At 45.7% G+C, this 20,809-nt stretch overlaps 1 protein-coding gene across 2 annotated transcripts in view; it reads left to right on the top strand.

Annotated features, from left to right (window-relative positions):
- The window catches only part of ME3 (malic enzyme 3), a 254,281-nt gene that overhangs the window by 79,592 nt on the left and 153,880 nt on the right, over positions 1-20,809 (top strand). For both annotated transcript variants that reach the window (XM_073612948.1, XM_073612949.1), the window contains exons 3-4: positions 7,906-8,039; positions 18,159-18,308. In XM_073612948.1, coding sequence (XP_073469049.1) covers positions 7,906-8,039; positions 18,159-18,308 — 284 coding nt within the window. The remainder of the gene's footprint in view (positions 1-7,905; positions 8,040-18,158; positions 18,309-20,809) is intronic.

Here is a 20,809-nt window from a genome sequence, read left to right as displayed (position 1 = left end):
AACTTCCTGCGGCGAGGTCCGTGGCGAGGTCTCCCAGAAGTGGGAGAAAACGGGTACCCGCTCCTCCCAGATGGTGCCAAATATAACTGTGGAGGGGGAGGAAGGAAACAAGCAGAGCTTCCCCTTTTGGGTGGAGCTCCACTTTAACTCATTACTTGTTCTTTGTAAAAGACCCCTTTTGTATAATTTACATTAATTTTCAGTTTTTGCAAAGCTTCTGGCAGTTTACCACTTCCCTTTTATTATCATTACACATTATTCACTGAAGCTAAACTAGTAAACAAAAATTTAAAAGTTGCCAACAGTGAAGGCCTATATAGGAGGGGAAAACAAGTCCCACACACTACACAACTTAGGGGTCACCAGCCCGATAAGTATAAAAAAGAACATGTTTATAGAAAAATGGGCTTTTAAATGGTCCCCCTTGTAGAAATATCACATAAAATCATCAATGTGATCGATGCATTTATGTGATATTTCTACTAAGGGACCACCATTTAAAAGCCCATTTTTCTATAAACTTGTTCTCTTAAAACTAGTAAACCTTGTTACAATTTCAGGTTATTCTGCAGTAAGTCTGGTAAATGGCAGTGTTCGAAAACGAGGTAGATGGATAGATAAAATACAGTATGTCAGTTGACCTCGCATTACATGCATATGCCGAGGAAAGCAGGGAACCAAGCACAGGAGTAGGGCGATGAACATTTTGGAAAATCCAAGCCAAAAAGAAGACAATTGAGATGCTTGCAGAGGTGAGAAACCAACATTTTGGGGCATATATAGAAAATGATGGCTACAAATTAAAAGAAAGATCATTTAAATTTTAACATTTCACAGCGGGATGTATAGCCTTGTAATCAGTTACATCATTTTCTAAATAAAGTACAGGTTTCCCAAGAGTTCTGGAAATCCAATCTTGCTAGTGTACAAGTTAACATGTGTAAGCAGTGGCAGATCACAAGGCGAATGAACATTCCTCGAGGGCATTAGACATGATCTAGGCGATTGTGTGTCATCTTAAGGGATTTATTGCTGCTCAGCGTGGGGTCTGGAAGGGTAGAAAGATGGAGAGAATTGCTGGAGACTCTCCATGTGCTGTGTTCTGATAGGTCCACTAAACTCTCATATAAATTCCATTCCATCAACGTGCTGGTCTCCAAGGAAATTGGGCCCATAACATGGATTTTAATTCTGCTCATGACAAGATGTTTATTATGTTTTTCTCCCAGTTAGAAGACTGTTCTGGAGTGGAGCCAGCACGCTGATAAGAATCTGCCGGCTGATGCCGCTTGCTTTTATTCTTCTTTTATTCATCAAAGAAAACAAGATGTGGGATATTTTCCCTGACTTCATGTATCAATATTTAACACGTTTCAAGATAAAGAAAAACAGAATCCTCCGCAAGATCAAGTTCTTCTGCTAGGCAGTGATTTAACCAGAAGTTTATATCTTGGCAATGTATTGTCATTCTTTCTTTTGATAAAAGACTGTGTTTTTTGTTTTTGTTTTGTCTTTATACTGTTGTTACATCTCAATGCTGCAGCCAATTCATGTCTACATGGACGCCAGCTACATGGCCATGGGTGGGTGGCCTACTGGTGACCAATGGAACAAGCATGCTTAATGTGTGTTGAAACTTGAGGGTCACTTGAAGTCTTCAATGGAAGCTTGTGTGACAGGGTTGACAACACAGGAGCACAATTAGATTGACCATGCTCTGCCCTGTTTCCTAACAGGAAGTGCTGAACAAGGTGCCTTCATGAAGGCATCAGCGGGTTTTATTTTTAATGAAAACTGCCGATTTACATATACTGAAAATGACTTGAAATTCCATTAACATTTTAAGTTGCATGAGATTGTATTAACCGCTTCAGCCCCGGAAGATTTGGCTGCTGAATGACTGGGCCATTTTTTGCGATTCGGCACTGCGTCATTTTAACTGACAATTGCGTGGTCGTGCGACCCTGCACCCAAACAAAATTGACATCCTTTTTTCCCCACAAAAGGCCCACGGGCCTAATCCGGCCCTCCAGGCTAATTCATGTGGTCCTTGCACCCAGGGGGAGGGGTGGAAGTGAGATGTGAACAGCCTGTGAAAGAGAGCTGATTCCTGCACACTGTGCATGGCAAACCCCTAAACCCTGCACTGTCTATGTAGCGCACCTCTGAACTCTGCACTCTGTACGTAGTGCACCTCTGAACTCTGCACTCTGTACGTAGCGCACCTCTGAACTCTGCACTCTGTACGTAGCGCACCTCTGAACTCTGCACTCTGTACGTAGCGCACCTCTGAACTCTGCACTCTGTACGTAGCGCACCTCTGAACTCTGCACTCTGTACGTAGCGCACCTCTGAATTCTGCACTCTGTAGGTGTAGCGCACCTCTGAACTCTGCACTCTGTAGGTAGCGCGCCTCTACACTCTGTAGGTAGCGCGCCTCTGCACTCTGTAGGTAGCGCGCCTCTGCACTCTGTACGTAGCGCACCTCTGCACTCTGTACGTAGCGCACCTCTGCACTCTGTACGTAGCGCACCTCTGAACTCTGCACTCTGTACGTAGCGCACCTCTGAATTCTGCACTCTGTAGGTAGCGCGCCTCTACACTCTGTAGGTAGCGCGCCTCTGCACTCTGTACGTAGCGCACCTCTGCACTCTGTACGTAGCGCACCTCTGAACTCTGTACGTGGCGCACCTCTGTACGTGGCGCACCTCTGTACGTGGCGCACCTCTGAACCCTGTACGTGGCGCACCTCTGAACCCTGTACGTGGCGCACCTCTGAACTCTGTACGTGGCGCACCTCTGAACTCTGTACGTGGCGCACCTCTGAACTCTGTACGTGGCGCACCTTTGAACTCTGTACGTGGCGCACCTCTGAACTCTGTACGTGGCGCACCTCTGAACTCTGTACGTGGCGCACCTCTGAACTCTGTACGTAGCGCACCTCTGAACTCTGTACGTAGCGCACCTCTGAACTCTGTACGTAGCGCACCTCTGAACTCTGTACGTAGCGCACCTCTGAACTCTGTACGTAGCGCACCTCTGAACTCTGTACGTAGCGCACCTCTGAACTCTGTACGTAGCGCACCTCTGAACTCTGTACGTAGCGCACCTCTGAACTCTGTACGTAGCGCACCTCTGAACTCTGTACGTAGCGCACCTCTGAACTCTGTACGTAGCGCACCTCTGAACTCTGCACTCTGTACATGGCACACCTGTGAACTCCACACATAACGCACTCCTGGCCCCTTTAAGATTCTCCCACTGTTTGCAGTTTGTCCACACCCATCGTTTAGTGTGGTTCGGTGGGGTGCGTGGTTGAGTTCCTGCACCCATTCTCTGAGAAAAAAAAGCCCTGCATAAATTTCTATAGCCTTGGAGGTACTACTGGCCCTTTGAGGACAACCAAAATGCTGATGTGGCCCACAATGAAATTGAGATTGACACCTCTGCCCTAGGAGATCGGAAAAGACCAGATTGTTGCTAGAGATTATTTGCGTGTTGTGTGAAATGGTAAAAGTAAATGTGCTCAACGGGACCCCATTCTGGTAACAGAGGTACACTGGACTGGTGAAGTGGCCACGGGCTGAGCAAAGTCCCTCCTAAATGCAACATACTTCACACAAGGTGTGTAGTGACATGTGACGGCTCTTTTTCAGAGGAACTCTGTATTTTTATTACTGCACACAGTGACATGGTTTATCTCTATGTTGGGGAACTGCCTGAATGAATAATTCCCACATAACCGCACGTCAAAATGCATCCCAACGTGTATGGTAAGTGGCCCCACCAACAGATGTATCCTGTACCTCGGTGACAGTAAAGGGGTTAGGAGACATATTTATAAAGTAGTTAATCTGATATTTATCAAACATTCACTTATGCACAGAGAGCACAAAAAGTTCTCAGCTCACAAAATTTCTTGCAAAATCCACATTTTTTTTAATGTATTTATTGAACAGTTATAACAAAAGGGAGCAAACTTGAAAAATGTATTGTTAGGGTTGCATACAGGTATGAATATGTGGATCTATAAATAGCAGGAGGAGAATTCAAAACTATCCTTAGTATTTTTTTACTGAAAGAATTGATGCTTGGAACAGACTTCCAGCAGAGGTATTGAGTTTGTAGGCAGTAAATGAACTAGATTTAAACATACTTGGGATAAACACAGATCTACACTATATTGTCAGAAACCATGAAATCATGCCAAGACAGAAGTACAGTTAAATCACACTTGTTTAATAATAAAAGTAAAAAGAACGAAAGTAGTCAAAACATAGCCAAAGTTCAGTAACCGTAACGGATAGTCAGCCAAGCCAGAAGTCAGGGATCAATGTAATGGAACAGCAAGCAGGATCTGGAGCCAGGAGGGATGTCAGCCAAACAAGTCTGGAACAGGATCGCAAGAGAGATAGTTTCTGTGATGTGACCAAGGCGAAGGCAGAGCTCCTCTGAACTTGGACGGCTTAAGTAGGCAGGACTGACGAGCAGGATATCATCAACAGCTGAGTAACTGTGGAGAGATGGGAGCTTGCAATTAGGCGACAGCTGAGCGGCCAGTTTAGAGAAGGAAGGGCTGAGCCCAGCCCTGACATATATTCACACACAAGGGTTAAAAAAATAAAATTAAAATTAAGTGAGGCAGACTGGGTGAAGAACCACTTGGTGTTTTTTTTTCTGCTGTCACTCTTGTATGTTTCTATTCATACATATCTATGGAAAGATTTCTCTATGAAAGATCTTTCAGTGGTCGACCTTTCTGTATCTGCACCTATGCCATGTTATGTTCGCTGATTACTAGAAGTCATCAAGTTGTCCTTTTTAATCCTTGATGATAATGTCACAATGTTAACTCACCTCGACACTGATTCGTTTAATGTTTACATCTCACTATTCCAATTTCACATTGAGCAATCTGAGTATAATTTTGGTCTATGTGTGTGGTTTTTTTTTTTTGGTTTTTTTTAATTGTTTTTTCCTCTTTAATGGCTTGGCGCTAATAGCACCAGACATGTCATTTTACACCTAATGGATGGGTTATTACATGCCTGTTCAAAGCCTAGCTGGAAAATACTAAGAGCCGTGCATATGACTGCAAATAGGATCTTCCTTTTTAATGTGCATTAATGTACAGTAATAGCTACCCAGCCTTAAATAGAAGTTGTATAACATGTGGAATAGATTTTGTGCTTGGCTAGCTCAGAGTATTTTGTACAGAAGTAATGAAGCTATTAAAAAAAAAAGCACTCTGTTGTAATGGAAGGCAGAATAAAGCATTAAAATGAAGAGCTGCTGTAATCATAAAATATATCCTTTCACTGAAGTTACATATCATTGTTGCATTGGGGTAGTAGCTAATAATTTACATTGATGGACAACATGTTGTACAAAAATCCCTCATGTTCAGACTGTGGTTCGTGGTTCTTGTTATGTGGCCAGCAGTTGATGGTGGGAGGGGGATCATGGTTTTTAAGGGGGCTGTGATGGCAATGATCTCTAACTATCGCATGTTATATTCCCAAGTCTCTGTGTCCTGCAGCATGTCTACATTCTCCAACCACAACATGTAATGTGTCAACTGGTCTTTGGCTATCTCCTGAAATATGTCCACGGTCTTTTGTAGCCTTACGTTTACTGTATATTATGTGTGCCCCTTTGGCAAAGTACAGGCCACGGCTGAGGTCAACACATATATATATATATATATATATATATATATATATATATATATATATATATATGTATGTGTATGTATATATTTATTTATAAAGAATTGGATTATCAGCCAAGGATGTGAGGATCAGAGACCCCACATCCCAGAAATACACAAATTGTTTACAGATACAAGTAATTGGATTTTTAAGGTGCCAAACAAATTGATATACCAACAATTATTCATAAAATCACTACATTTTATTATGAATATCCAAAAGTTGAAAAAAAAACCCATCATGGATGATTAATGCTGTCATAAGGGGTGCACAATCAGCTCAACATGTTTCACCATTCAGTGGCTTCCTCAGGAGTCTTGTGAATCACTGCGCAAAATAATTCTATAAATGAATAGAAAAATAACACATTTAAGTCAAACATGTAAATTGTATAGGTATATTTATACCTTAGATACAGACTAAATCAGTATATAACTACATCAATTGATGACGAGGCTCCCATTGGTTGGTTGTATTTCTCCTATGACACACTGATATCTCTAGCTGCAATCCTACTGGGTCTTAACATCTGTTTACATATTGATCACCAAGGATTTCTTGCCATGCATCCGGGGTGAGATGGCCTTTCAGATGATTTATTGTCCATTTTTTTTATTAACTAATGACATTCAATTGATGTAGTAATATACTAATTCAGTCTGTAATTCACGAGTCTCCTGAGGAAGCCATTGAATGGTGAAACATGTTGAGCTCTTTGATGTCCATCATGGTATGGTTGACATCAGTAAAAGGCTCTGGCTCCATTTAACCCTCATGGCTCCTGTGGAATTGAAGAGCCTGGGGACTGAATAGTCCACTCTGTATAAGTGGAAACTTTTTAACGCTAAACTCCGGGCCGATATGAAGAAAACGCCAGGTAATGCAGTTATGGGTTCTTTTAAAGTGGAAGGGAGCTGTATCTGAGCACCGCAAACTGAAAATTAAAACTATTTAATTCATTTTTTTTTTTTAAACATTTTTTATTTTCTTAACAAACACAAAACAATACAGATGCGCAACAACTCAGCCAATATCTGGCTATTAACAGGGAAGGGACCCACGCAGGGGTCACAGGGTATTGTTACAATTTCAAGGACCATTAGAATATTTATGACTACCGTAGTATAGCAACAACAACAGGCTGTCATGGTTCCTGCTCCATGGGTGGACTGACAATGAGCTAGCTCGCCTAGAATATCCCGTTAACCTGGGTTGGTCTATTAGGATGTGAAGGAGAGCTATCCTATATCAGAGAGGTCACCTAATTTGTTGCAGCATTTAATTCATTTTTAATACTCAAAACAAATTTGCCCATCTATCCATACTTTATTTTTGTTGAGAAATCTCTTTGAAAAACACCCCTCTGGCATTTCTAGCTGCACCCATCTTGTTTAAGGGCAGATAATTAATGTAACATTTATTTTCTGGAATCCATCTGCCCTTAGCTCAGGTATGAGAATGTACATAGCTGAGAAAACTCCTCCTCTACATGAAAGGGGGAAACAATGTCCATGAAGACTCCTGAAATATATGACATAATTTTGGCCTAGGCCAGAATCCAGGAAGCAAGTGAACAAATGTAAAAAAAAATAGTTTAAAACCATTAAATATACCATCCCTTCTCATTTATTTAAAAATTCTTCATATTGATAGTTTATTTCCACTGTTGTTGTTAAATGCATATACAGATAGTCAAACACCTTAATTTTACTTGGTGTGAGTTTTCCCTGGGCAGTGGAAATCAGACTTGGAGAGGGTGGGGTAATATTTAAGCCATTTAGGAGTAGGAGTTTAGTAATGTACTGGTAGATGCGATGGCAAGAAACATGCTGAGAGGAGGGATGCCTTATCAGCCTTCTGCTGTTACTTTGCTGTTCAATCACAGGCCAGGGAAGGAAGGCCACCCACCTGTATTGCTTATCTGCAGCAGCCTGGCTCTGCTATGTGTAAATCTCAGGACTGGCTGAACAGAATAAGAAATCCTTTGATAGGTAACACGGCTCTCTTTTTATATGTATTTTAATGCTTATTTTCCCGTTTTGCTTGTAGTTAAGCTTTAAATGTCTTTTACCACTTTTAAAACATTCAGGACTGGTCCTCTTTACCCTTTTTTTTTTTTTCTTGAATATAGAGAAGGCTTTGTTTCTATAATATTACAGGTGGCCATTACAATATTATGTCTGTTTTTTGTCAGGGAATGGCATTCACACTTGAAGAACGTCTGCAGCTTGGCATTCACGGCCTCCTTCCTCCATGTTTCCTGAGCCAAGATGTACAAACTCTGCGTGTCATCAAGAGTTATGAAACAAAGGCCAGCGATCTGGACAAGTATGTTAAAAGTTTGTTTAATTTTCATTTGATATCTGTGTGGCTCTGTTCCAGCTGGGTAACTGCTGGCAGATATAAGCAGTTGTGTGTGTTTTTTTTTTTTTTTCACCATGTTCCTTTTTAACACAAGCAGCATTTTATTGCTTAACCAGTTAAAGCGGAGTTCTGCTTAAAAAAAAAAAAATAAAGATCAAAAGTCAGCAGCTACAAATACTGCAGCTGCTGACTTTTAACCGGTTCAATACAGGGCATTTTCACCCCCTTCCTTCCCAGGCCAATTTTTAGTTTTCAGCGCTGTCGCACTTTAAACGACAATTGCGCGGTCGAGCGACGTTGTATCCAAAAAAAAATTGATGTCCTTTTTTTCCCCACAAATAGAGCTTTCTTTTGGTGGTATTTGATCACCTCTGCGGTTTTTATTTTTTGCACTATAAACAAAAGAAGAGCGACAATTTTGAAAAAAACACAATATTTTTTACTTTTTGCTATAATAAATATCCCCAATTTTTAAAAAAAAAAACAAATTTTTTGCTCAGTTTCGGCCGATACGTATTCTTCTACATATTTTTGGTAAAAAAAAAATCGCAAAAAGCGTATATTGATTGGTTTGCGTAAAAGTTATAGCGTCTACAAAATACGGGATAGATTTATGGCATTTTAAAAAAAAAAAAAATATTTATTTATTTTTTTTACTAGTAATAGGGGCGATTGCAATTTTTTTTTGTGACTGTGACATGGCGGACACATCGGACACTTTTGACACATTTTTGGGACCATTCACATTTATACAGCGATCGATGCTATAAAATTGCATTGATTACTGTGTAAATGTGACAGGCAGTGAAGGGGTTAACCACTAGGGGGACACAAGGGGTTAAATATGTTTCCTAGGGAATGATTCTAACTGTAGGGGGCAGGGACGTACAAGAGGAGGAGACCGATCAGTGTTCCGCTGTACTGGGAACACAAATCGGTCTCCTCTCAACTGACAGGACGTGGATCTGTGTGTTTACACATACAGATCCACGGGCCGGCCCAGTTAATGGGCAATCGCGGGTGCCAGGCGGACATCGCGGCCGCCGGGCACATGCACCGGGTCCTGAGCAACGCGGCGGGCGTGCGCGCCCCCTAGGCGGCCGGGAAGCCCAGGCCGTCATATGACATCCACCCAGGATGGGAGATCCCATCTGTGGACGTCATTTGACAATAGCCGGGTAGGGAAGTGGTTAATAATTGGACACTTACCTGTCCCAGGGTCCAGCGATACAGGGGATCGAAGCCCCGCTCATTTCCCCCTCCGCTGGGCAGCGCCAGCATTGTAACTGTGGGTGCCCGGCTGTGGCTTCACAACCGGGCACCCACTGCGCATGCGCAAGCCATGCCGCACGCCCTGACTGGCCGCGCAATCATCTGGGACCTGTGACGTGTCCCAGATGATTGCCTAGAGGGAGGGGGGAGGGGTGATCTTCCTTCCAGCGCCGAGGGTGCGCCAGAAGGAAGTGGGAGCTGGAACCCTCTGAAAAGAGGGTATCCGCTCCCCCCCAAAAAAATGACATGCCAAATGTGGCATGTCAGGGGGTCACCTTCTCTTAAAGCGGAAGTTCCATTTTTGGGTGGAACTCCGTTTAAGGACCAACCCCCTGCAGTTGTACTGGGCTTTCCTGGGCGAATCGGCGTCCTTGTACGGCGGCCACTTTAAGGCCACTAGGGGGTGCGTGTGCGACGTTGGAGCTGATGCGTGTGGCCGGCGGCCGCGATCTCTGCTGGCCACCTGCGATCGCTCCTGAGAGAGACAGAACGGGGATCTTTCAATGTAAACAGACAGATCCCCCTTCTGTCAGGGGAGGACAGACAGATCTGCTGTTCCTAGTGATCAGGAAGAGCAATCTGTCTCCTCCAGTCACTACACTGCCCCCACAGTTACAAATACCTCCCTAGGGAACATCAACTCCTTAATTGCCCCCTAGTGCTAACCCCTTCCCTACCAGTGACATTTATACAGTAATCTGTGGCTATTTTTAGCACTGATCGCTGTATAAATGTCAATGATCCCAAAAAAGTGTCAAAAGTGTCCGCCGCAATGTTGCAGTCCTGCTAAAAATTGCAGATCACCGCCATTACTAGTAAAAAAAAAATAATAATATTTTGTAGACGCTATAACTTTTGCGCAAACCAATCAATATTATTGCCATTTTTTTTTTTTTACCAAAAATATGTAGAATAAATATCGGCCTAAAATGATGAAGAAATTCGTGTTTTTTTTGTTTTTTTTTTTAAAAACTTGTTTGTGTGAGCGTGTATTTGTACTCGGAGTCTCTAGTAGACCGCTTTAGGAAATGGTATGAGGGGAAACGGGAAAAGTGACCTGGGGTGTGCCGTAGTCACATGGTCAGTATGCGTAAAGGGGGCATACCCAAGTATAAGTAAAAGAGAAGAAATAGAAAGAAAAGGGGAAGGGCGGGTGGGACACGAAAGAACCGCCGACACGCAATGGAGGACAGAGGTTGGGTTTAAATACAGCCTGACTCCTCCTACAAATGCAGGCTGACCGCAGTCAGCATTCCCATTTGTACTCCGAGTCTCTAGTAGACCGCATTAGGAAAAGGTATGAGGGGAAATAGGAAAAGTGACCTGGGGTGTGCCGTAGTCAGATGGTCAGTATGTCTAAAGGGGGAAAAAATAAAGACCGTAGGATGAGCTAGCAAACAATTAATTGAAAGTAATCGTATGTAACATTAACCAGCCAAATGCATGAAAGCCCATGACATCTCAATATGTGGATCAGGGATATATCTGGAGAAGCATGCTGAATTCCAGAATTCCTGAAAGAAGAGCTGGAATAAGCTTTGGGGTCCAAACCTAGGTTTGACAGCAAGGTGCGGCAACGTTTCATGAGCAACGTTTCATGGGGAGCACCAGGGAGTAGAATTCTTGCCACATATGTCTTGATAGTGCTGTAGGATAGCTTGAGCTATGAGTGGCAGAAGGCAACGAAAACCAGTAGATATTGCATGTTTGTGACAATTACTCCCAGGATACTGAGACTGGAAAGCCTGGAAGGTATTCCGGGCCATGTCATAATCCTTCCTGGTGTTACTTGATGATGACTTGTAGATCCAAAACTGCCACATCAGCCCAGTGGGAACCTAGTCCATCATTAGCAGCGAGAAATGCGGGGACAGTCTGGCGCAGGCGTCTGTGTCTGAGACCTGTCGGAAAATAGTTAAAATGGGACAAAGCATCTGCTGCTGTATTCTATATACCACTGATGAACCTAGAGTGTATGTAGAAATGGAACTGAAGGGACAGCCAAATCAGCCTACGTACAAAAGACATGATGGGTAAAGACCTGGCTCTGCCTTTATTAAAAACTTCTGAGGTAGCCTGATCATCAGTTGAGAAAACAACTGTTTAACCTGTCCAAAAGCGACCCCACGCCTGCACTGCCGACACTATGGGGCAATTCTCAAACAAAGCTGATGTCTGCGCAAACCCTGGAATAGCCAAGATCTTGACTGGCCATAGCCGAGCTAGCCAGTGAGTGCCAAAAATAGCCGCATAGCCTTTGGTGGCTGCTGTATCGGTCAAGACTTGAGGAGAAAAAAACGACTCTGCAGGGATGAACATGGCAATTCCGTTCCAGTGTTAGAGGAACTCCCCCCGCATACGTAAGTTGGATAGAACCACAAAACCTAACTTGGCCCGAGAGTCATGGGCAGAAGGTAACAAGGCCAACAAACGCGAAATGAACGATCTACCCTGGGGAATGATCCTCATGGCAAAATTAAGCATGCCTGACAGTGACTGCAATTCTACCCTGGAACAGGCTTGGGAGATCATGAACACATGTGTCCGATCTCTGATTCTGTCTAACTTGTCTGCAGGCAGATTGGCCTACATAGCCCAAGTATCCAGCGTGATTCCCAGGAATGTAAGTGCAGTCACCGGGCCTTCCCTTTTTCTTGCCACCAGTGGGATGTTGAGAGCAGAGAAAACTGATGTCCGCTTCTGTAGATCGGCGGGGCCTGTTTGGAACTTTCAATGAGGAGGAAATTATCCAGACAGTGGATGACTTCTTGACAGCATTCTATATGGGTGAGTATCCACCTGAGTGCCTGCGCGAAAGTATCAAACATCCAAGGGCTGCTTCTGGACCCAAAGGCAAGTTTTTAGTAGAAAAATAATACAGACCCCTCCACTTTATCCCATGCGACTGCCAGAGTGAGGGCAGAATCGGGAGAAGTTTGAAAGCATCCGCTATGTCAGCTGAATGAGCTGGGGCCAGGCGTAAACTCTGGAATGCCCTGGGCGTACCTGGTAGGACGCTGGGGTAATGGAAGCAGCACTTGTACTTTTACCTAAATCTAAAGGTACAGGGCATGGTACCAAGGGGGTCCCAGAACCTGCTGATGTCCTTAGAACGGTAGGAGCCCCTGAGGCCGGACTCTGACGGTTTTCCAAAACCTCAACCCTGGCCCGCAACTCCTGACAGGAGGTTGCTAGTGAGCTCAGGGTGGTGTGAATCTGTGAAAGGGGCGAGGCGATAGACCGTAGGGTAACCTGCTCAGCATTAGAGCCTGAAGCACAGGGGAATAATCTGAATAGCTCCACTTTGTGAGCCGAAGCTGGGTACGAAATACCCCTGTTTCGTAGTTCCGCCCTGAGTCTTGGGACAGTCCAGGTTCTTAAGCAGGGCGTGCTACCATGTTCAGAACCCCTAGCCGGAGCAGGAGGAATGGAGGCAAAGTCTTCGATATCCGCTGCCTGTGACAAGACCTATGCAATCGAGAACAACACCGTTGTAAGCAATAAAGCAAAGTGTTATAACCAAATGAACCTCAACTTACCCTAAGAAAAGAAAAATCTCTTTACTTTTTTTGTTTGTTTTGTTTTGTTTTTGACATTGATATCAAACAGTATGACCTGTTTGATATTTAAAAAAAAAAAAAAAATTAAGGGTTTACAATCACTTTATGAATTGAATGTATACAGTATGTCCAAATGGACAAGTTTGTCATAATCCAAGAACAATATATATCTTTCACCCTTTAGCAAATTGCAACCATTTAGTAATACAGCAAATTAACTCAATTCATAACTTTAACATGGTGTTTTATTCCCACTTAAAGGACTGAAATAAATGGATGTAGATAAATCCAGAAGGATTCCTCTTAATCCATTCGCCATGGCTTGTATGAGAAATGGAGATTAATATGTAAATTGCAGGTAAAAAACAGAATTTGGACAATCTGCTGGTTGTCCAGGTTTTCTATTTTGTACCTGTAATTTACATAATAATCTCCATTTCTCATACAAACCATGGTTAATGGATTAGGAATCCCAATGAATATATCTACATCTGTTATATCTCAATCCTTTAAGTGGTGGCAGAATACCATATTAAAGACATGGATTAGAGTCACTTTTATTTCTGCTTTGTAATAACTGGCCGGGTCACTTTAAAAACCTACCCGATAATCATTTTGCCTTAAAGACTGTGCAAGTAATGAGGGAACATCCACTTAAGGTTGAGAAAACAAAGTGCGTAAATCGCTATCTGCTCTCCGTTATACTCCACAGGGCTACATACACCATGGTAGGTATTCTACAATCCATTCAAAAAATGTGCGGTGGAGTCTGTGGTGACCTATGTAGTTCTCTCTCTGCAGAGCACAATAAACATTTGTAAGGCATGCCACTGTTCCTTTTTAAGAGTACAATGCTCCTGTATTAAAATCGGGGGCGATTAACTAAATTATAATGACATTAATCAATTCAGCTCAATTCAATTCAACATCAATATTCTTAATCAACACCCACTTCTCCCTATTCAACACCCACTTCTCCCCCATTCAATAGGGGTAGCTCAAATTTGATAGTACCAGTTGTCATTGCGACTTTTTTTTTTTTTTTTTGCCTCTTCAGATTTGTTTTATGTAATATTTCTTGACCAGTAACTAAGCTGTTCATGTTTAATTCTTTATACAATATAATCTTTTTCACCTACAGTTTGTGATGTGTGTTCATTGCTGACCTGCCCCTATCGAACAGTGAGAAGTGGGTGCTGATTAATAACGATATTATTTATGATATTGATATTTATTTAATCACCCCCCATTTTCTTACACTCTGTATTTGTGTTTTGGTTTTTTACAGAAGAATTCCAGGTATGGCATTTTTTTACATCGATACATTGATCCAGCCTGTAACTATGTATATACCATCATACGTGTGGGATCTCTCTAGAAGCTGTAAATCACTATAGTAAACATCATTTACTCCTGTGATCTCCACTTGCTTCTGGACCCCGTGCCAAGCACCTGCCCTGCTGCATTGTGAACACAGGAGGTTGGTCACTCAGCTCAGGCCCCATTTAGAGATTGCTTTGCATTCTCTCAATCATTGCAAAGTGTTCTCTGATTGGATGAGGTGTAGATGCAGGGCGGTGACGTCACAATCTACACCTCCTCCAGTCAGAGAATACTGAGCATTCATTGAGAGAATACAAAGCATTTTGTGAAAGGCACCTGTGCCGAGCGGCCGACCTTCTGTTTTCCTGATGCAGCAGGGCAGCCACTCGGCACTAGGGTGACCACATTTCCAAACTGCCATTCAGGGACAACCCCCCCCCCCGGCGCCGCCCAAAAAGGATGGTTTTTGGGACACGGAGGGAGACACAGAGGAAGAACGGAGGGGGACACAGAGGAAGAACGGAGGGGGACAGCAGGACGGAGGGGGGCAGCAGCAGAATGGAGGGGGACACGGAGGAAGTACGGAGGGGGACAGCAGTAGAATGGAGGGGGACACAGAGGAAGAATGGAGGGGGACACGGAGGAAGAATGCAGGGGGACACGGAGGAAGAACGGAGGGGGACAGCAGCAGAACGGAGGGGGACACGGAGGAAGAACGGAGGGGGACACGGAGGAAGAACGGAGGGGGACACGGAGGAAGAACGGAGGGGGACACGGAGGAAGAACGGAGGGGGTCAGCAGCAGAACGGAGGGGGACACGGAGGAAGAACGGAGGGGGACACGGAGGAAGAATGGAGGGGGACAGCAGCAGAACGGAGGGGGACATGGAGGAAAGATGGAGGGGGAGAGCAGCAGAACTGAGGGGGAGTGGGGGGGACAGCAGCAGAACTGAGAGGGAGTGGGGGACAGCAGCAGATCTGAGGGGGGTGGGGGACAGCAGCAGAACTGAGAGGGAGTGTGGCTGTGTGGGGGACACAGCAGCAGAACTGAGGGGGGTGGGGGTCTGGGGACAGCAGCAGAACTGAGGGGGGTGGTGGGGGTCTCTGGGGACAGCAGCAGATTTGAGAGAGGGAGTGTGCTGTGTGCATACATTGCTCACTGACTGTGGAAGTTACACTAACCTTTCAGGACGTACTCTGGCGGGCGGACCTCAAGGGCGGGAGGGAGGACTCGGACGAGGAGGCGGCTCAGTCAGGACAGTCACGGGCAGGCGGGCAGCTCGAAGTCGGCCCGGGTTGCGCTGCCGCTGGCAATGTGCGGCTGCTGTAGTCGGCTCGGCTCCGGGTCCGGGACTGGCAGGCACCACCACTGACTGGGGCTGGGCACAGGGCACTGGGCAGGCTAGTAAGCGTGGACTGGACTGGCTCTGCTGGCAGGCTGGCGGCTGCTCTCTCTCTCTCAGAGGCGCGCTGCTCAGCCGTAGCGTGTAGAGTCTAGAGTGCGCCGTGCGGGTGCCCACTGCACTGACTCTCCCACGTGACTGACGGTGCCAGCTGACGTCACTGGTTGCTAGACGCGGGGCGGGCGGCCCTAGCCTAGCAACCAGTTAGCTGCGCATATCTGTGTGTGTTTAAGGAAGTATACTGTACTGTAAAATGATAAGGGTGGCAGTCGGACTGGTGCAAGCCGGCGGTGTGTATTGTGTATTGTCCCGGAATGAAGGTACCCGGGACACGGGACAAAAAACTCAAATAAGGGACAATCCCGGGCAATCCGGGACACGTGGCCACCCTACTCGGCACGGGACTCGGAAGCAAGTGGAGATCACTGGAGCTGGAGAAGCCATGTCTACTACAGTGATTTCCAGCAACTAGAGGGATCCCGCAATGTAGCTATGTACATATGTAAAAATGCCATACCTGAAATTCTTCTTAAAAAACAAAACAAAAAAACAGAGTAAAGCAGCTCATACATTATGCAATTTTCTTTCCTTTCACCTGTGGAAGCAAGAAAATCTCTAGATTCCCCCATCAACACAATCAGTGTTGATGAGGGAATCCCTCCCACAGCGCTATTATGTTCTGCCGGTGGAGAGCCTTCTGCCAGCACAATACAATCAGTGTTGCTGGCTTTTAGCCCGTGGCACTAATCATTCAGGAAAACCCAACAGACTTGCATAAAAGTGACACTTTTTTTTTTAAACAGTGTAAAAATAAAAAGTAAAAGGTAAAAAAAAAAGTCCCGCCGAGCTCGCGTGCAGAAGCGAACGCATACGTGAGTAGTGCCCGCATATGAAAACAGTGTTCAAATCACACATGTGAGGTATCGACGCGATCGGTAGAACAAGAACAATAATTCTAGCCCTAGACCTCCTCTATAATGCAAAGTATGCAACCGGTAGAATTTTTTAAATGTCACCTATGGAGATTTTTAAGGGTAAAAGTTTGTCGCCATTCCACGAGCGGGCGCAATTTTGAAGTGTGACATGTTTGGTATCAATTTACTCGGCATAACATTATCTCTCACAATATAAAAAAAATTGGGCTAACTTTACTGTTGTCTTATTTTTTAATTCAAAAAAGTTGATTTTAAAAAAAAAAAGTGCGCTTGTAAGACCGCTCCGCAAATACGATGTGACAGAAAGTATTGCAACGACTCCCATTTTATTCTCTAGGATGTTAGAAAAAATGTATAATGTTTGGGGGTCCTAAGTCATTTTCTAGCAAAAAAAAACCCTGTTTTTAACTTGAAAACACCACATCTAAAAAAGAGGACCGGTCTTAAAGTGGTTAAACAGGTACGTCGCTAAACGAGGAGTATCTGTAGTAAGTACTATCCCTTGCACTCATTTTTTTGTTTATTTTTTAACTAGACGTATGCTTTAAGGCAGAACTTAAGGCCTTCAACCCTCAGTAGAGGGCTGTTTTTATACGTGTGTGTTAATGTAATTTTCCCATGGACTTGTTTTAAGTGCTGGCTGTTTGGGCTTATACTAGTGCAGTATGGGAAATCCCTTTTGTATTTTAGGAGTAGTGATGAGCTCAAGCATGTTCAGACTGGGATCTGAACCCACATGTACAGGCCAATCATCTGTGGCAGGGGCATTCCCATCACCACAGCTGCACGTATACAAGGGGTACATGTGCCATTGCAGGGCAAGGTAAGCCCCAGCTGCAGATAATTGGCCTATACTGGTGACCATGTTCTGGTGGGTTCAAACACATAGATTTGGATCCTAGTCCGAACATGCCCCAGCTCACCACTGCCCAGGTGCAACCAAACCACAACTTCACGGCTTTGAAAACCTTCTTCATTATAGCTGTGTCTGTGGGTGGCTCCAGGGATCAATGCTCATGAGATACAGCAGCAAGGTTAGGTGTCAATATGTCTGTTTTGTGCATAAGTGTGCCCCCCCCCCCATGGATCTATGCTACTTTGAACGTGGAGACTGACATTGATACATGGTCTTTATTTCTGGTACCTTACAACATACTGTATCTCCAGAACAAGAAGAAAAAAAAAAAAGATTTCTTTGGCTTGAGCTTTAATTACATTACATAGCAATCTCCATGGCTTATCTTAACCTGTTACTAAACATAGAACAAGTATTGCTTATTCACAGATAAGAGATGTGACAGAAGAATTGGTGGAGCTATAGATAAACCAAGTTTAATTCTCTCAAGCCTTTTTAACTGTAACTAGTTAAATGTTGTCTGGTTGCCACAACCGCTAGAAACCAACCTAGGAGGTCCATAGCCCACAATTTACACAGATCCTGTCAAAATGCCTTGGGGTTTTTTTTTCTTTCTTTTTTGATCACACACAGTATATAAAGTTCCATTGCAAAGACTTAAAAAAAAAAATCAGCACATAGTTTACATATGGCACAATGGTTCTGTTCTAACTTTCCCTTCTTGTTAACTTTCAGATACATCATCCTGATGACTTTACAAGACAGGAATGAGAAGCTCTTCTATCGCGTGCTGACTTCAGACATCGAGAGGTTCATGCCTATTGTATACACACCCACGGTGGGCTTGGCATGTCAGCAGTATGGCTTGACTTTCAGAAGACCACGGTGAGAAATGTGTTATTGGAAGGTTTCCAGCACATATATGCACATACATTATGTACAGTATAATGCAATGCTTCTTCTGTCATAACAGGCATAGTCTTTGGGCACCTGTAAGCAGCGCAGGTGATGGTGTAATCAGAACATTCCATAATCTCAGGCCATTTTGAAGTTGGACACAGGTGTACACACCTGCCTTCTATGAACTTTCATAGGTTACTTGAGCATTTTTAGACTCTAATGCTTATACACTTTGCCATTATTAGTTACTTTATTTCTGCAAAATAGATTTTCCGTATTAATCATGAAACAAGTCCATTACCCCATATTGGGCAACTAAGCTTCTGCTGATACCACATCCCTGTGCACAGGGCCGGTCCTAGACGGGGTGCACGGGGTGCAGTGCACCCGAGCGCCAGAGAGGTGGGGACGCTGAAGCGCCAGAGTACTCCCCTCCCTCCTCCTCTTGTTTGTGTCCAGCGGCGCCTCTCTGCCGGTGTTCTAAGAAGAAAGGCGCCGCTGTATTAACTGCTCAAGCCGGAGATGAGAAGGGAGGCAGAGCGGCTGGTCTCTGTGTGGAGAGAGACCAGCCGTGCAGTGAGTGATGTCACAGGAGGAGGGGGGGAGGAGCGGTCCGTGCTGACACATTCTCCTCCTCTCTGTGTCTCTCACTCCTGCTGCCTGCTGTGTAGTGTTCTGTTCTCCACCCGGGCGGCGCGGCTGCACACTCTCCTCTCCAGCTGCCGCCCGGGTGTTTTTATTTACTGTACCCTAATGGAGGGGGGGGGGGGTCTGTACTAATGGAGAAGGGGGGTCTGCCCTGGGGGGTCATTACTAATAGAGGGGGGTCTGTACTAATGGAGGGAGGGTCTGTCCTGGGGCGGTCTGTACTAATGGAGGGAGGGTCTGTCCTGGGGGGTCTGTAGTAATGGAGGGGGGGTCTGTAGTAATGGAGGGGGGGTCTGTCCTGGGGGGTCTGTAGTAATGGAGGGGGGGTCTGTCCTGGGGGGTCTGTAGTAATGGAGGGGGGGTCTGTAGTAATGGAGGGGGGGGTCTGTCCTGGGGGGTCTGTAGTAATGGAGAGGGGGTCTGTCCTGGGGGGTCTGTAGTAATGGAGGGGGGGTCTGTCCTGGGGGGTCTGTAGTAATGGAGAGGGGGTCTGTCATGGGGGGTCTGTAGTAATAGAGGGGGGGTCTGTCCTGGGGGGTCTGTAGTAATGGAGAGGGGGTCTGTCTTGGGGGTCTGTAGTAATGGAGGGGGGTCTGTCCTGGGGGGTCTGTACTAATGGAGGGGGGTCCGTCCTGGGGGGGTCTATACTAATGGAGGGGGGTCTGTCCTGGGGGGTCTGTACTAATGGAGGGGGGTCTGTACTAATGGAGGGGGGTCTGTCCTGGGGGGGGTCTATACTAATGGAGGGGGGTCTGTCCTGGGGGGTCTGTACTAATGGAGGGGTCTGTCCTGGGGGGTCTATACTAATGGAGGGAGGGTCTGTCCTGGGGGGGTCTGTACTAATGGAGGGAGGGTCTGTCCTGGGGGGTCTGTAGTAATGGAGGGGGGGTCTGTAGTAATGGAGGGGGGGTCTGTCCTGGGGGGTCTGTAGTAATGGAGGGGGGGTCTGTCCTGGGGGGTCTGTAGTAATGGAGGGGGGGTCTGTAGTAATGGAGGGGGGGTCTGTCCTGGGGGGTCTGTAGTAATGGAGAGGGGGTCTGTCCTGGGGGGGTCTGTAGTAATGGAGGGGGGGTCTGTCCTGGGGGGTCTGTAGTAATGGAGAGGGGGTCTGTCATGGGGGGTCTGTAGTAATGGAGGGGGGGTCTGTCCTGGGGGGTCTGTAGTAATGGAGAGGGGGTCTGTCTTGGGGGTCTGTAGTAATGGAGGGGGGTCTGTCCTGGGGGGTCTGTACTAATGGAGGGGGGTCCGTCCTGGGGGGGGTCTATACTAATGGAGGGGGGTCTGTCCTGGGGGGTCTGTACTAATGGAGGGGGGTCTGTACTAATGGAGGGGGGTCTGTCCTGGGGGGGGGGTCTATACTAATGGAGGGGGGTCTGTCCTGGGGGGTCTGTACTAATGGAGGGGTCTGTCCTGGGGGGTCTATACTAATGGAGGGGGCTCTGTCCTGGGTGGTCTGTAGTAATGGAGGCGGGGTCTGTCCTGGGGGGTCTGTACTAATGGAGGGGGGTCTGTCTTGGGGGGGTCTGTACTAATGGAGGGGGGTCTGTCTTGGGGGGTCTGTACTAATGGAGGGGGGTCTGTCCTGGGGGGTCTATACTAATGGAGGGGGGGTCCTGTCCTGGGGGGTCTATACTAATGGAGGGGGGTTTGTCCTGGGGAGTCTGTACTAATTGAGGGGGGTCTGTCCTGGGGGGTCTGTACTAATGGGGGGTCTGTACTAATGGGGGGTCTGTACTAATAGAGGGGGTCTGTACTAATGGAGGTGGGGTCTGTCATGGGGGGGTCTGTACTAATGGAGGGGGGTCTGTACTAATGGAGGTGGGGTCTGTCCCGGGGGG

The sequence above is a fragment of the Aquarana catesbeiana genome, linkage group LG02 (genome assembly GCF_042186555.1).
Source record: "Aquarana catesbeiana isolate 2022-GZ linkage group LG02, ASM4218655v1, whole genome shotgun sequence".
Classification (NCBI taxonomy): domain Eukaryota; kingdom Metazoa; phylum Chordata; class Amphibia; order Anura; family Ranidae; genus Aquarana; species Aquarana catesbeiana.
Note: the sequence above shows the minus strand (reverse complement) of the source record. Positions and strands in the feature narration are given on the sequence as shown.